The sequence below is a fragment of the Schistocerca piceifrons genome, chromosome 11 (assembly GCF_021461385.2).
Source record: "Schistocerca piceifrons isolate TAMUIC-IGC-003096 chromosome 11, iqSchPice1.1, whole genome shotgun sequence".
NCBI classification, from domain to species: domain Eukaryota; kingdom Metazoa; phylum Arthropoda; class Insecta; order Orthoptera; family Acrididae; genus Schistocerca; species Schistocerca piceifrons.
The window spans coordinates 147,323,889-147,341,449 of record NC_060148.1 but is presented as its reverse complement, the minus strand read 5'-3'; the positions used below and the strand labels follow the sequence as shown (position 1 = coordinate 147,341,449).

The window sequence follows — 17,561 nt, the reverse complement described above, 5'->3', positions numbered from 1 at the left end:
TTATAAATGCACTAAATGAGATTTTAGATCAAGAATCTGAGGATGAGCTGTTGAAGCCTTCATCTGAGGAATTACCACCACCTGACTTCCAGATTTTTCATCAGAAGATGTTACTCCTTAGGACATTCTACTTAATACTGATGAGAAAGGTATGCATGTTCACGTGTTTCTTTTTATAATAATTATTGTTTATGTATGTGCTACAAAGACACAGATTTCAATTGCACCATTTATGTTCATAAGTTGTTGCTTTCTTGAGTTTTTACAAGTCTCAAATTACATTTATGAAGGTGTGATGTTTGTACTAACATTCCACAATATCTATACTACTAATATGTGTTTTAATACCAATTACTACTATTACAGGAACAGCTGCCAAAAAGACTAGATCAACTCGTGGTCGTGGACAATGAAATGAGAAGCTGCAGACTACATCAGTTTCCCTCAGGTAGAGATATTGTAGCAACGGGTGTAACGACCTGGAATGTGTGAGTTATAGGTGACTGTTCAGCTGCCAGATGTGGTGGGCACCTTGTGATAATGGACAAAATTCTGAAACACACAGTAAAATGCATCGAGGCTCAAGCACATCGAGTATCGAGTTCAGACAGTCGGACTACGAACGCTGAAGAAGCAGAAGCTTTTAAAACTATACTGTACGTCTGTGGTGCTATAGGAGTGAAAACCTTAGAACTAGACACATTGTGGTCAATGAAGCGGGGAAATAATTTTGTGAAGTCAACAATGGCTCGTGACATTCAGAGAGAAAATACATTATCTCAGATTTGAAATTACATCCACAATATCACAACGACCAAAAGAAGACAAGTTTGCTTTTTTATCAAAAAACATGGTGCGAGTTAATTGCAGAATGCACAATGTGGCTACATACCAGTTCCACGTATAACAATTGACGGACAGCTTTTTCCTTCAAAGTGTTGTTGCAGATTCACACAGTTCGTGGCCTCAAAACCGGACAAATACAAGCAAATGTATTGGATGGCAGTAGATAAAGACACCAAATACAATGTAAATGCTTTTCCTTATCTAGAAAGGGATGACATTAGGCCAACTGATGAGCATCTTGGCAATTTTGTTGTGGAAAAATTTATGCAAGCTTACCGCAATAAGGAAGAAATGTTACGTGACAATTTTTTCACCCCCTTGGCGCCCTCTGAAACCTTGACAGCAAATGTTTCAAGTCTAGTGGGCACAATAAATGGATCTCACAAGAAAATTCCAGTCTTATCGAGAAGGCGAGAGAAGTGTTAAACAGCACAGTATTGTTGAAGAAGAATGATACCACAATGGCAGTTTACTAAGAAAAGAGCAACAAGAATGTCCCGATTCACAGTGCCACATATCCTTATGATGAAATACAATAACGTCTAAAAAAGAAGACATGTAGAGTTACATTTTATATTGGCTCTGAACATGGAGTGGATGTGATCAACCAAATGGCTCGCAAATACTCTTTCAAAGCACCATTAAGACATAGGACCGTTTACACATTTTACAACTTGATGGGTTTGGCACTGATAAATGCCTGAGTATTATACAACACACCAAATGAGTTGAAATGCAGAGACTTTTTACTGTAGCTGGGGGAGAAGTTCACTGAGAAGTACCCAGCAACCAGGAGTACTGGTACCTGTGTCACATTCAAAGACATTCCTGAGAGACAAGAACAGAGAACACGTTGCCTTGTAAAGTCTAATTGTGAAGGAAACAAATCATTTGTAAAAGTGTCATATGTCCAAGAAAGCTGTCTGCAACAAATGTAGATCAAGAAACAATTATCCATGCTCATAATGTGATGGGAGCCTGTAAACGTACTTGCAAATATGTGTAAGCTTTTTAAAATAATAAATGGTAATTTTGGAAAGCTACATTATATTTGACGATTTCATAATAAAATTTCCAGAGTTTCAAAGAATACATTCATTAGTAGTTACAATAACCCACTGACACAGGATAATAAATGTGAAAGATACACGGGTCTTTAGTGACCCAGCTGAGGTTCTAGGTCTGTCCAAATCTCAGCAGTTGGAGTGTTAATTACAATGCTCACACACAGGCATTTTAACATTCTCTTCTCGCACTATGTATGTGAATGGAATTGGAAAAAAGCCCTAATAACTGGCACAATGAGAACTACCTTCTGCCACACAATTCACAAAGGTTTGGAGAGTATGAATGCAGATGTAGATTTTTCATGCAGCAATGCTCTCAATGCTCGCTGTGAGATATAATGGGAACAAAAGATGGTGTGTCAGCTGCTGGTTCTACGCAGCCCACAAGAAACAACACATTTTGAAGCAAGAGATGATTGAATGTTGTCACATTCTCAAGTTAACACAGACACAAAATTTGCTGTGTATTCAAGAGGAAGATGGAAGAGCTATATTCTCAGGTCTTACTGTAAACACAACATAGGAAAGTGAAACATATTTAGGAGAAATAGTCAAATATTTGTGACAGCCAAGGTTATAGCTTTCACAGCTGATTATGGAACCACACCACTACTTTTCTCACCTCTCATTGGTTAGGTGAAACTACAGTGAATTCTGTGTTTACGTTCCTACATTTTATGTTTTCCTACTTTTTAAAATCATTGTTGTTCATCCCAACGTAAGTCCTATTCTCTCAGTGCAATGCTTTCCAGTCATTAATTATTCTATGTTACAACATTTCCCACTTTTTAAGTTTCTTTGACATAATCACAATCCTTAACATTGGTTTTCACAGAGATTTCTACAAAAAGTGTATCATATTCCTGCTCAAAATTAAACAGGGAACAAAGCAGAAAACACAGACTATACACAAAGTTACTGATCGTGTACCATAGCGTTAGCATGCTAAACAAGATTTTCATTGTTGAAAAGTCGGATAATGGCCGCCTGTAGTATACATTTGCAGTGTTTGGAAGGGTGGGAAAGTATGTTGCATCACTGCCTTAACGATCGTCACGATATGGTGACAGTGACTCTAGTAGCAACCTTTCCTCTGCTCACTGTATTGTATTACAAGAGCTTTAATTTAATTTTGCAGACATTTATACAAATAAATGCCACTTTTGCAGACAGCCGTCTCTATAACGGGCTTTCACAAATTATTGTTACTTCGGTTTGAAATACTCTAATCCATACTGTGTGTGCAATCTTAGCCTCATATGACCTGATGTCAGGCATAAACATTCCTCCTCAAAGATGCTCCGTAACATTACAAATTTTGCCCTCTTCCTCACACAGGACCTCCTTGAACCAAATGACCTCGTCAGCAACAAGCTTTAGATTTTGTGTGTGGTGTTCTCTGTTTACGAAGAATGCCGACTTTAGTGTTATCATCAATATTGTGTTACAAGTTTTATTTACCACAATTTTACAATGATTATCAATAATAAGTCTCACATTAGAACACAAACATTATTTCAATATGGTTTCACAGAAGAGCAGAACTAATTGCTGTTAGATAGAAAAACAATTATTTTAAATAGGCAAAATTTAAATTGTTTTTATCTCATTATATTTTGACTGAAGTTCAGTCTTGATCACACCATTTATGTTTCAATGATATAGGTAACCGGTTTCGGTTATTTTCACATAACCATCATCAGACCCATGGCTCCCTTAGGTTGGTAGGCGGAGCTCTCCTCAGCTGCTATGAAGTAGCTGAGGAGAGTTCCGCGTGCCATCCTAAGGGAGCCATGTGTCTGATGATGGTTATGTGAAAATAACCGAAACCGGTTACCTATATCATTGAAACATAAATGGTGTGATCAAGACTGAACTTTAGTCAAAATATAATAATCTATTGATCACTGTATTCCAAAAATGTTTACCAAAATTTTTATCTCATATTTTGAACAAATATGTAGTGAACAGCAGAAAGAGCAATTTATTTATTTTTGCTCATTCTGCTTCCTATGCTTTCTTGTATTTTACAGATTCCTGCATTTTACACTTTTCTGAGTCAGTTGGCAGAAAAATGTAAAAATGATGGTTTGCAGTACCTAGGGGCACCGGACATGCTGCGCATCCACAAACACTGCCGTGCCTGATGCTGGCCCTCATCGAGACTTTACCCCCAGAACTGTACCTGTCATTGTAGACAAGTGAGACTAATGTGGTCACATTGTCTGTACACAAATTGGTCCACAGAGTACTGAAAACAACAAGGGCAACAGTGTACCTGTAGCTTGGAGCCAGCCGGGTGGTCAGCGGCGGGGAAGTAGACCAGCTCCTGTACCTCGCCGCGGGGCCGGTCTGAGTTCTTACCGAAGACGACACCACCGTGCTCTGTCAGCGGCGGCAATACGACGAACGTGTCACACGATACGGGATGACGGCTCATCTCGCGACTGCCACACACGGTTGCCATCGCACTGCAATCACGGCCTGCATGACGTGAAAAATTAACGTGCAGAGTAATCACTAAAGGCAAATTGAAAGTAGACTCTATGGTAAACCTGCCAGGAGCAAAGAAGTATAGCAAAAATGTTGATAGCTAGAACTATATCCACACAACCAATGGTAAGTGTGGTAATGGACAGTCTCGGTGAATGTACATTTGAGATCAGAAATGAGATTTGTATAGCTGTTTTAAACCAGCCAGCGGATACAAAATCTCCAAATTCACCCTCTCCGTATGCTCAGAGACTCGACACACCAGTCCCCGCCTCTGTCCATTTAACTGAAAACTTGTCAGCTGAGTCTGTTGTCAGGAACAGGTGCACTACATCAGCGCAGAATGCAGAAAGAGTACAGAAGTTCCCAAGTACGACACAGAGCTTGCAGCATTGCAATTGTTGGGCACAATGATCAATATTTACTAATATACTACGTGATGAGTTAGCAGTGAATATTGGTCTGTTAATACGAAGACATAAATAGATGTATATATACATACATATATCTAAAAACAAAGCTGATGTAACTTACCAAACGAAAGCGTTGGTATGTTGATACACACACAAATAAACACAAACGCACGCACAAAAATCAAGCTTTCGCAACCCACGGTTGCTTCATCAGGAAAGAGGGAAGGAGAGGGAAAGTCTGCTTGTGTCTGTATACGTGTGTGTGTGTGTGTGTGTGTGTGTGTGTGTGTGCGCGCGCGCGTGTACACCTGTCCTGTTTTCCCCTTAAGGCAAGTCTTTCCACTCCTGGGATTGGAATGACTCCTTACCCTCTCCTTGAAACCCACATCCTTTTGTCTTTCCCTCTCCTTCCCTCTTTTCTGATGAAGCAACCGTGGGTTGCGAAAGCTTGAATTTTGTGTGTGTGTTTGTGTGTCTATCAACATACCAACGCTTTCGTTTGGTAAGTTACATCATCTTTGTTTTTAGATATATTTTTCCCACGTGGAATGTTTCCCTCTACATACAAATATACAGGGGGATATTAAAAAATCCCCACAGTGACGTAGATGACACTGAGCCAAATAATTTAACTTAAGACACCTGGGGCCATAAATGTCAGGAAATGCAGCAAAAGTGGATGACAGATGTTCAACATGTGACGTCACAAGATCACTTATCTCACTGCAGGGGCAGCTGTTGGGCTTGTCAATCCTAATCTTACTGGCAGCAGGCAGTGTGACTCATCACTCTGCTAGGCTACTCTGTTTTCATAAATGTAAACCAATTCCTCGTAGTCTTGTACTACCACTACCACGAGCACTACCGTACCCCCTCAGATAATGCAAGGACGAAAACAATGTATCTAATGGAGCAATGTGTAGCACGGCCCAATACCGTTAAGGGTAGGATCAACAAGCCCTACCCCTGCACGTGCAGCCAGGTAGATCATCTGATGGCATCACATGTCAAACATCTTCAAACTTTTGGGATATTTCCCAGGATTTGCAGTCCCATGCGTCTTGCATTAAATTATTTGTCTCAGCGCTATCATCAACAGTGCATCACAGCTTTTAAAACATTAATAAGAATCATCCTGTAAATATCTCTCTCTGTCTGTGTGGTGTGTGTGGTGGTGTTTTTTGTTTTTTTTTTGTGGGTTTTAAGGGCGCTCAACTACTGAGGTCATTAGCACCCAGTCACTGGTGTTAGAGCACATGGAATCTAGTAAAACTCAAGGGGAGGGGGGACACCAGAAAGACCTGATAAAGATGCAGATAAAATAAGTAAAAAGGTTAGATGTCTTTGGACAAGCCAGTCAAAGTTATAAAATGCACAACACGAGCAGCTGCTCGAGCGTCATCAGCTAAAATATCCGGTAAAGTAGATGGCAGGGACAGGACAACATGAGATTGACTAAAGCGGGGACACGACAATAAAACATGGCGCACTGTTAATGCCTGACCACAAGGGCACTGCGGGGCTGGGTCACCGGAGAGCAGGTAGCGGTGGCTAAACCGGCGATGCCCAATCCGCAACCTGGTCAGAAGGACCACCTCTCGCCGAGATGGTCGGGAGGAGGTTGTCCAAGCAGTTGGGAGCGGTTTTGCTGCCCTGAGCTTGTTTCCTTGGAGGGATGACCAAGCATCCCACCACAACGACACAAGCCTCTTACAAACATCCCCACGAACGTCAGATGATGGGACAAATGGGAGGCTGGCCGAGGCAGGAGGCCTGCAGCCTTGGCTGCAGCCTCCGCAGCCTCATTCCCAGGCACTCCTACATGTCCGGGAACCCACAGAAAGCTGACAGGAGAACCATTATCAGCGAAAGAATGGAGGGACTGCTGCATCCGTTGAATCAAGGGATGGACCGGATAGGGAACTCCAAGGCTCTGAAGAGCACTGAGTGAGTCAGAGCAGAGTACATACGATGAATGGCGGTGGCGGCGGGCATACTGAACGGGCTGATGGAGAGCAAAAAGCTCAGCCGTAAAGCTCGAACACTGGTCGAGGAGCCGGTATTTAAAGGTGGCGGCCCCGATGACAAAGGCACAGCCGACACCATCGTCAGTTTTGGAGCCATCGGTGTAAATAAAGGTGTGACCGGCAAGTCGAGCACGAAGTTCGACAAACCGTGAGCAATACACTGCAGCCGGAGTACCCTCCTTCGGGAGCGAGCTGAGGTAGAGATAAATATGAACCGGAGCGTGGAGCCAAGGTGGTGTCGGGCTCTCACCCTCTCTGGAGGTGGTAGGGAGGGCAAAATCCAATTGTCGAAGCAGGCGATGGAAGCAGACTCCGGGGGGCAGCAGGGCAGACACATACAACCTGTAATGACGGTCGAGAGAATCGGCAAAGAAGGACTGGTAAGAGGGGTGGTCGGGCATAGACAACAGCCGGCAGGCATACCGACACAGCAGTACGTCGCGCCGGTAGGTCAATGGTAATTTGGCAGCTTCAGCATAAAGACTCTTGACAGGACTAGTGTAGAAGGCTCCGGTCGCAAGACGTAACCCCCGATGGTGGATGGAGTTGAGACGGCGTAAGAGGGATGGCCGATCAGACGAGTAGACGAAGCTCCCATAATCCAGCTTCAATCGGACTATGGACCGATACAAGCGAAGCAGGACGGTGCGATCCGCTCCCCAAGATGATCCACTAAGAACTCTGAGAACATTAAGGGAACGTGTACAACGAGCCGCCAAATAAGAGACATGCGGAGACCAACACAGTTTCCTGTCCAACGTGAGCCCTAGAAACTTAGTTGTGTCCACGAATGGGAGAACAACGGGACCGAGATGTAAGGATGGCTGAAGGAACGCTTTATATCGCCAAAAGTTGATACAAACCGTCTTCTCTTCAGAGAACCGGAAGCCATTTGCCACGCTCCATGAGTAGAGGCTGTCTAGACAACGCTGAAGGCAGCGCTCCAGGAGGCATGTTCTCTGGGCACTGCAGTAGATCGCGAAGTCATCGACAAAGAGAGAGCCTGAGACATTAGGTGGAATGCAATCCGTAATTGGATTGATCATGATGGCAAAAAGGGCTACGCTCAAGACGGAGCCCTGAGGCACTCCGTTCTCCTGGAGGAAGACGTCGGACAATACGGAACCCACACGTACCCTAAACTTTCGATCCGTTAAAAAGGAATCAATAAAAAGGGGCAGGCCCCACCTGTGCATAGTGCGGAGCATACCACCTCTCCAACAGGTATCATAAGCCTTCTCCAAATCGAAGAACACGACTACCGTTTGGCGCCTTCGCAAAAAGTTGTTCATGATGAATGTCGACAAGGTCACAAGGTGGTCAACAGAAGTGCGGCGGCGACGAAAGCCGCATTGGACATTGGTAAGTAGCCGTCGAGATTCAAGAATCCAAACTAGCCGAGCATTAACCATGCGCTCCATCACCTTACAGACACAGCTTGTAAGAGAAATGGGGCGGTAACTAGAAAGAAGGTGTCTATCGTTCCCGGGTTTGGGTATAGGAACAACGACGGCGTCACGCCAACGCATGGGGACCTGACCTTCGGTCCAGACGCGATTGTAGGTACAAAGAAGGAAGCTTTTGCCCGCTGGAGAAAGGTGTGCCAGCATCTGAACATGAATAGCATCTGGCCCCGGAGCAGAGGACCGGGACAGTGCAAGCGCACGTTCGAGTTCCCGCATAGTAAAGGGGGCATTATAAGTTTCCAGATTCAGCGAGTGGAAGGAAGGTCGCCGAGCCTCTTCTGCCTCTTTCCTGGGAAGGAAGGCAGGGTGGTAATGGGCGGAGCTTGAAACCTCCGCGAAAAAGCGGCCGAAGGCGTTGGAAACAGCCACAGGATCAACGAGGACCTCATTACGTGAGGTCAGGCCAAATACCGAGGAGTGGGCCTTAATGCCCGACAGCCGGCGCAGGCCACCCCATACCACAGAAGAGGGAGTAAAACTGTTAAAGGAGCTGGTGAAAGAGGCCCAACAAGCCTTTTTGCTGTCTTTGATGACTCTACGGCATTGCGCTCGGAGTCGTTTGTATCCAATACAATTCGCCAACGTAGGATGGCGGCGAAAGGTGCGTGAAGCACATCGTCGAGCACAGATAGCGTCTCTACAAGCCTCGTTCCACCAGGGGACGGAAACGCGACGTGAAGAAGAGGTAGTACGAGGAATGGAACGTTCGGCAGCATTGATGATAACAGGCGTGAGGTATTCGACCTGACTGTCACAACTGAGAAAATCGTGGTCTGGAAAGGTCGCCAAGGAGGAGTAAACTCCCCAGTCAGCTTTCGGTATGTTCCAGCTCGAAGGACATGGGGATGGGGTGTGGTGTAGGAAACGAATGACACAGGGGAAGTGGTCGCTCGAATAGGTGTCAGAAAGGACATACCACTCGAACCAACGGGCAAGAGTGGTAGAACAGATCGAGAGGTCCAAGTGGGAGTAGGTATGAGTAGAGTCCGAGAGGAAAGTCGGGGCGCCAGTATTGAGGCAGACAAGATTGAGATGGTTGAAGACGTCCGCCAAGAGTGAGCCTCTTTGATAGGGTGCAGGAGAGCCCCAAAGGGGATGATGGGCATTGAAGTCGCCAAACAATAAAAACGGCGGGGGTGCATCATGTCAGCCCGACTAACAGCAGATGACGATGGAGTGTAGATGGTACAAACTGAAAAAGTAAAAGCAGAAAGAGTAATACGGACAGCTATTGCTTGGAGTGGGGTGGTCAACGGGATGGGATGGTAATAGACATCGTCCCGAACGAGCAACATGACCCCACCATGAGCTGGGATACCATCCACAGGGGTGAGGTCATACGGCTCCGAGGTATAGTGGGTAAAGGCAATACGGTCAGTTGGGCGCAACTTGGTTTCCTGGAGACCAAGGACGAGCGGACAGTGCAGGCGGAGGAGCAGTTGTAATTCCTCCCAATTAGATCGAATACCTCTTATGTTCCAATGTAACAAGGCCATCGCTAGTCAAAAAAGAGGGGGAACGAGACGAGGGAAGAGCTGGTCACCTTGACGGAGGCGGAGGGCCAGGTTTCGAGGGAACAACGCTACAACCGGCGGGAGGCGGATCCTGTTCCATCGAGTCATCGCCAGCTGCGGCCGCTGTCCCTGGTTGTGTAGGACGGGCAGCATCATTTGCCGACGAAAGGCCGGCGGAGCGCCTGGCAGCAGAGCGTCCCGGCGAAACTGAGGACGGCCGGGAGCAGCGACTCACGGATGGAGCGTCAGACGAAACACGCCGGGGTGGAGAGGGGGATAGAGACTACTTCTTGGAGGCCTTCTTGGAAGTCTGAGGAGGCACAGGGATGGTGGGCTGGACCCGAAGAAGGTCCTCAGGCGCGGGGTCCGTTTTGGAATGCCGGACCTCGGAAGCTGGGGTCCGGAACGTTTCCCCGATGGACGCCTGAGAAGAGGATCGGGGGAGGGGGGGGGGGGGGGGGAGGAGGAGGAAGGGTGGCCCCTGGGGCAGAGGGGGCGGGGGCCACGGGGGAGGAGGATTTGGAAGGGAGGGATTTGGGAGGCGGAGGCAGAGACCCCGGATGGGGGGAGGAGGCGGAGGGGGGACAGGATAGGGATGAGGATACCGCGGAAGGAGTGGACACAACTGAGGCAAACGAAGTGGTCAACGGCACGGGATGGAGGCGGTCATACTTCTTCCTGGCCTCAGAATAAGAGAGCCGATCCAAAGTTTTGCGTTCTTGTATCTTCTTCTCCTTCTGATATGCGGGGCAGTCTGAGGATCTAGGCGAGTGGATGCCAGGACAATTAACGCAACGAGGTGGTGGGGTGCACGTATGTTCCTCATGAAGAGGACGTCCACAATCGCCACAAAGGGGCTCAGCCTCACACAGTGACGACATGTGCCCAAAGCGCAAACACCGAAAACAGCGCATAGGAGGCGGGACGTAAGGTCGCACGTCGCACCGGTAGCACATCACCTTTACCTTCTCTGGGAGAACGTCCCCTTCGAAGGCGAGGATAAAGGCCCCGGTGTCAATGCGACTGTCTTTGGGGCCGCGCTGGACTCGCCGGACGAAATGCACGCCTCGGCGCTCCAAGTTGGCCCTGAGCTCCTCATCAGATTGCAGCAGGAGGTCCCGATGAAAAATAACCCCCTGCGTCCTATTTAGTGCCAGATGCGGGACAATGGACACTGGGATGTCCCCTAGGCAGTCGCACGCCTGGAGTGCCGCCGACTGTGTGGCGGAGGTGGTGTTTATAAGAACGGACCCCGAACGCATCTTACTGAGAGCCTCGATTTCCCCGAAGGTGTCCTCAATGTGCTGAACAAAGAACATGGGCTTGGAGGTGGCAAACGTCCCCCCATCGGTTCGAGAACAGACCAAATAGCAGGGGAAGTACTTCGCCCCAAGCCGGCGGGCCTGTCCCTCCTCCCAAGGAGTGGCCAAGGGGGAAAGGGCAGGAGAACCAGAACTAAAAACAGTATCTTTCCTTTTGAAAGACTCGGCCGCAGAGCGACCTAATACGTGTTGACGTTTCATCTGCGAAACGTCCGCCCCGATACCACCCACTCCGACCAGGGGCTCTCACCACGGGCACCACCCAGCCTCAGCAAGGGCCACCTGGCAGGGATGACCGTTGCCGGGAGTCCTGATGCCCCAAGGAGACGGGCATCTACTCCTTGGCCGACGTGGGGAGGGGTGCAGCTCAGGTATTGGAAGTACGATCCCTGTGTTGTCAGGGGGCTACAACCTAGAGGGTACATGGGTACATGACGACCCCACCACAACGGGCTGGCTACCGTGCTGGATTTCTGGTGCCATGGAAAGTCCCATCATGATCGTAGGTGCAGATGGGGACGCACTATGGGCATAACTTGTACAACCCAATTTGAGGAATAGTGGGTATGGTTACAACGCCGGTACAAAGCTGAGTGCCAAGGTCTTAGTGCACTGAGGACCAGTGGTACACCACGTAAGGCGTCCTTCCCAAAAGGCTCGTACTTCTGTAGAATTTTGAAAAATGGAGGTCAAACCCCAAGGGGGACCATCACATGGAAGGCCGAAACGGTTGAAACTCCTTTTAGTCGCCTCTTACGACAGGCAGGAACACCTCAGGCCTATTCTTACCCCGGACCCGCAGGGGGGGTGGTGGTGGTGGTGGTGGTGGGGGGGGGGGGGGGTTGCATGGGAATGGAAAGAACACAACCATTTTGTTTGCACTTCATGTTTTCCACCTTAAGTGTGGACTTTTTTCAAATGTCACTCTTCCTCTTTTGGAGTAAACCTTCCTCTTTTGGAGTAAACCTGCAATTTTATACAACACATTATGTAATGTTTGTCTTACAACATCCACGGTCTCACAAAACAAAACTTCATTAGAGACAGTCTTATTCTGAGAGTCAAGGACAGGATAATATGCAACACAAATTACTGCTAAAATATCATGCACAAGCTAATAAGAATGAAAAGCTAAATGCATTATATGTAACGGAGGTGGGAGGAGCATGACGAAAAATAAACAGGTCAGAAAATGAAAGATGTAGAAAATGAAAACAGAGTGAAGAAAGGAGTAGTTACTATGAAGAAACGCTGAGACAGAAAAAATGTTAACGTAATTTAAGGCGAGATGGGTGGCAAGAGCCAGGGACACGTAGCACTAGTTCCCACCAGCAGAGTTCTGAGAAACTGGTGTCTAGTGGAAGAATCCAGATGGCATAAGTGATGAAACAGGCACTGAGGTCACGACTCGTGTTGTTTATGCTCTGCAACAGGGTATTGTGTGTAGCACTATACATCCACTGTCTATGCCCATTCATCCTAACTGATAACTTGCTGGTAGTCATACCGTTGTAAAACGCCGAACAGTGTTTACATTACAGCTGTTATATGACGTGCCATTTCACAGCTGGCTCTCCCTTTGATAGTGTATGTTTTGCCAGTTACAGGGCCAGTACAGGTGGTGGTAGGAGAGTGCACAGGGCAAATCTTGCAGTAGAGCTGGACACAGGGATAGGAGCCATAGCATAGGGAGATAGATCCAGAAGGAGCATAGGGTCTGGTAAGGATACTGCACAGATTGGGAAGGCAATGAAAGGCCATTCTAGGTGTGGTGGGCAAAATCTCAGAATGATTTCATTTCAGGGCATGATTTTAGGAAGTCATAGCACTGTTTAAATAGCTGATTAATACATTCAAAACCAGGATAATACTGACAAACGGCATGCTCCAAAGGTTTTTTTCTTTTTTTTGAGGGATCAGCAATACCAGGCGATGGTCTGGGAAATCGGCTTTTGAACTAGGCTCATGGGATAATTACATCCACTGAAGGCCTTATTATTTTGAGAGTGGGTCATTCTCACCATCACTGCTACACTACAACAACAACAAAATAGTGCAATCAACATCTGTCCTTCGTGAAGGCTTTACACTGCTGTATGTTTTAGTAAGAGGGAACAAACTGATGAGCAGGAAAGAAGCCAGTATAACACAAAAGCAACAGTGGTGCCTCAATTTCTCACGTATGAAACCCTAAACATTGGACTCGTACTCACTCGGTTTGTGGTGCCTAACACAAACGCCAGTGCATCTACAACCACATGTGCCCCTAATCCTCTGACCGAGCCCAAAGACTAGCTCCAAAGGAGAAGCCCCTTCATCACCAACATTATCCTGAAAACCATATCCTCTGTCAGCACTTCCACTACTTATTCTGTGCTGAAATTAGGAACATTAAACCCACAATCCTTCCCACTCTTCCCAAAGTTGTATTCTGCCATCTACATGATGCACATAATACTGTACTCCATCCCCAGCCACAGCCCCAACCCCTTGCCATACGGGCCACACCTCCGTGGAAGACTAGGCTGTAAGACCTGTCCGATTCATCCACCAACGGAAACTTACTCCATTTGTGTCACAGGCTTATCATATCCCATCAGAGGTGGGGCCACCTGTGAATGCAATCAAGTCATATACCAGCACTGCTGCAATATCTACACAGGATATTATGGGGACACGACCACCTACCAGCCCTCCACCGAAATGAATGGCCACAGCCGAACTGGTGCCGACAGTAAAGTCGACTACTCGAAGGTAGAACACACTGCTGAGCAAGACTCGCACAATTTCAGTGGTTGCTTCACAACCTGAGACATCTGGGTTCCTCATCACAGCACTAACTTTTCTGTATTACATACCAGCATCTGGTAGCCTTGCAACACTTTCTTTGCTCCTGTGTCCTCCTGGCCTTAGTCTCCTTTATCCCCTGCCCAGGGACCATAACTTCATCCTCTTCCCCACAATCTCCCTTCTTGTCTGTTCTCTCTCTCCCATCCACTACACCCTTTCACATCATTTTATGTTGCCTGCAACTCTCCTGTAACATCAGTGCCACATTTCTATCACATGCAGCTGTTCCCTCTAATCCAGCAAACAGCCACCCTCACCTCCAACTCCCTTTCTACCCCCCTCCCCAACTACACTAGACACGACCCCTCAACCCCGTCAAGCTGCAGTGCCACCACAAGGAAAAGGCACTGCAGTGTCAATGTTTTCAGGTCAGTACCATTAAGCCCAATCACACACTGACTCACAATAAACCAACCAAAGTGTCCTCACAACCAGGTTCAATAATACTGTTGTCAACTAACAGTAAAGTATTCAACCGATGATCATTTCACGATGATATAGGTCAGTCAACTTTATACAAGTAAAATGCAAGCCATACATACAGACATATGTGTGTTTAACAAAGTGAGGACAGGTGGTTTTGCCGAACAGAACATCCTGCAATGGGCTGAAAGTACTCTAAGAAAATGAGGGAAAACTTAAAACAGGTTGGATAATTGGAATTTCCATCCTCCTGAGTTAGAGGTCTTTGTCATAACACAAGCACTCGTCCACTTGTACCCAATGTGTGACAAAACAAACTGGGATAATTTTAATTCCCCTCTTGTTTTACATCTGCCTCCTTACATTTGTTTTTCACTTTTAACAATTTGCCATTAACATACACGAATATAATCTGCATTTTCATAAAAGAGAAAGGTTGGCCCTAAGTTTTAAAGTATATAACACCAGATCTAATATTGTGCTTAGTTTTATGTATGTAATTGATTTTCTAAATTTCTTTTTTTTTTGTTATGCCTAGTTAGTATTTTTTCTTATAGGGCGAAATCAGTAATTGTTTCACAACTTAAATTCTATTTTTGACATGTAAACAAGTATAAATTCTGTACTAATTATAAACATTTAGAGGAACAACTAATAGTATACTTAAAGTATTTTTTTGGCTCAATTCGAAAACATATTAGCAAAGCCAGCCAGCCCTTAATTCCAAAGTAAATAAAAGTTTTGTCAAAAGTAATGTTTACATAAATATGTATGTTAATTTCATCATTTAAATAAATAATTTGGCTTAACCCTCGCAGTAGAAGAAACTGTTCAAAAGACGGACTTTTTCAATGTATTCAGTTAATTTAATGAGTTAAGTTTTAATTGTAATTTCTGTAAATTTAATTTCGAACAATGTGTAGTTTCAGCACCTATTATTGTGATGATATACAAGGGCCCAATTTTTGGTCACGAGACAAACAGTCCATGGCCAAGTTTCAGACAAGAAACCTGTGTTGATTAGAACAACAACAATGCTTCAACTTAACTGTGAAATAAGTGTTACACAAGTAGGTCACGTGTAAAAACAATGACAGTGTCCACTCCATATGTATGTTTCTATTTTTCAAGAATTTTGTGCTTAGGTTGTTACTGCTTGTAGATATTCAACAGTAAACTATTGCAGCATTATGTGGATGTTCACCTGCAACCAATTACTGAGGCTTATCGAAAGTTTAAACAATAGTGCACTGGCCATATGTAACTGTGTATTGTTGGGGGGTTGTGAACAACACCTGTTGGCAGCTGAGGGTTTCAATTATTTATCATTCATTCTAGAGAAGCTGCATGGTCATCAATGGTATCTATTCTTTCGAGAACATTTACTATCTTCATATATCTTTTGTTGATACAAACTCGGAATGATTTAGTTCCATAATATGGGTCGACAGAAGCGTCCGATCCAACGCGTCGGCTTTGACCCGTGACGTAAGGGTGTTGTCGTGTGTGACGTCATGACGGCGCAGAGTTTGGTTTGAGTGTGGCTGTCTCCAGTTCCGTTTTATCTTATTTTATTTACTTTTCTGATCTGTTCGTTCTATCCCGTGAGATTTTTTTTTAAAAGACAAAAAACACTAATCAGCTACTGAAGCATCTTTATCTTCTATGGGTTGAAGGGGTTACGACCCCTGGGGAGGTGGGTGGGTATTCATGCATGGCTGTCTTCACTTACACGTTGTAGCTATGCAAGGCGTCTAAATTTGTTTATATTTAGTTTGCCACCCACCCAAAACACCCCATTTCCCCCGCTTGTCCCGTTAGTGTCATTAGGCTTCTTGTGGAAAGTGTGTGTGTGTGTGTGTGTGTGTGTGTGTGTGTGTGTGTGTGTGTGTGTTTTTGTTTCCGCCATATTTGTGACGTCATCGGTCAAAGCAGACGGGTGGGATCAGACGCTTCCGTATTTCCAAATAATTATACACTATTCATTGTCGATCAACACTTATCACTGCAGTGCAAACATTTTCAATTGCTTTTAATGTTCGGGAACGTATAATTGTGCACTTTACAGAAGACAGAAGTAGTATTCTACAAAAACAGTATCAATGGATCACAAAATGGAATATGCAAATTTGTACACACGATTTGGGATAGTATGACACTGAATAATCACAAGAGACTCATTGTACGTAGAGCAGATGGCAGGCTGATTTGTTCCTAGGATAATAAGGAAACACAATCAGTCTACAAAGTAAATAGGTTACAGAAGACTCATGACACCCACCCTACAGTACTGCTCACGTACCTGAGACCCCATATCAAATAGCGCTAACAGTAGATGTTGAACGTATACAAAGGACAGAATGTGTGGTTGTATGTTAGTTTGTGTGTGGTTGTATGTTAGTTTGGCTCACATACAAGATTCACAGAAACGATGAAAGACCTGAAACAGTCAGCCAATTCAAACTACTGGTACAAGGTGATGTGGCACCAACAAAAAGTAGAGGACACCAACACTATTCTTTTGGTAAAAGTGCACTTACAGTGTCAATGGCTTTTTCCTTTGCCTGCTGTGTCATTAATAGAATCGTGGAAAGTCCATTTGACGAATGTAACTAAATTGTCTTTCCTATGGTTCATAAATAAAGTTTCCTGGTATTTTGTCATAGAAGTTTACGACTTAACCACACCACCGGAATTATCAGCAGTATCAGAAATAAGATGTGCAAGTTGACTATTGCAGTGATAAATGTGTGTCTCAGGCTATGCTAGATGTCAGTCTATTATGGCAGTCCTATTTGCTTGTTCAGATTCGTTCACTTTGCCAATTCACAAACTATTTATTACATTCCAACCTAACCTAGACCTTGGACTGAGCAAGAGATCAGTCTCTCATCACCAGTCCCCCCCCCCCCCCCCCACCCCCCACACACACAGTCATTGGCTTCAACTCTCAATGACACTGGCACAGTCCAAGCTAACCTCTGGACCTCAGGCTTCACTACAGATCAGTCACTCAGCACATCTTTGTTTTTCCAGTCACTACAAACATACGAAAATTAGTCGGCAATCTAAAAATTTGTTATAACCAGATCAGTGAAAGTTCTTCTGGCACTCTTCCCACATCCAAAACAAATGTAATA

General features: G+C 45.3%; 1 protein-coding gene across 1 annotated transcript in view; it reads right to left on the bottom strand.

Annotated features, from left to right (window-relative positions):
- The window catches only part of LOC124720340 (secernin-2), a 91,522-nt gene that overhangs the window by 69,833 nt on the left and 4,128 nt on the right, over nt 1–17,561 (bottom strand). Inside the window, exon 2 of the mRNA XM_047245661.1 lies at nt 4,192–4,397. Within this exon, the coding sequence (XP_047101617.1) occupies nt 4,192–4,397 (206 nt within the window). The remainder of the gene's footprint in view (nt 1–4,191; nt 4,398–17,561) is intronic.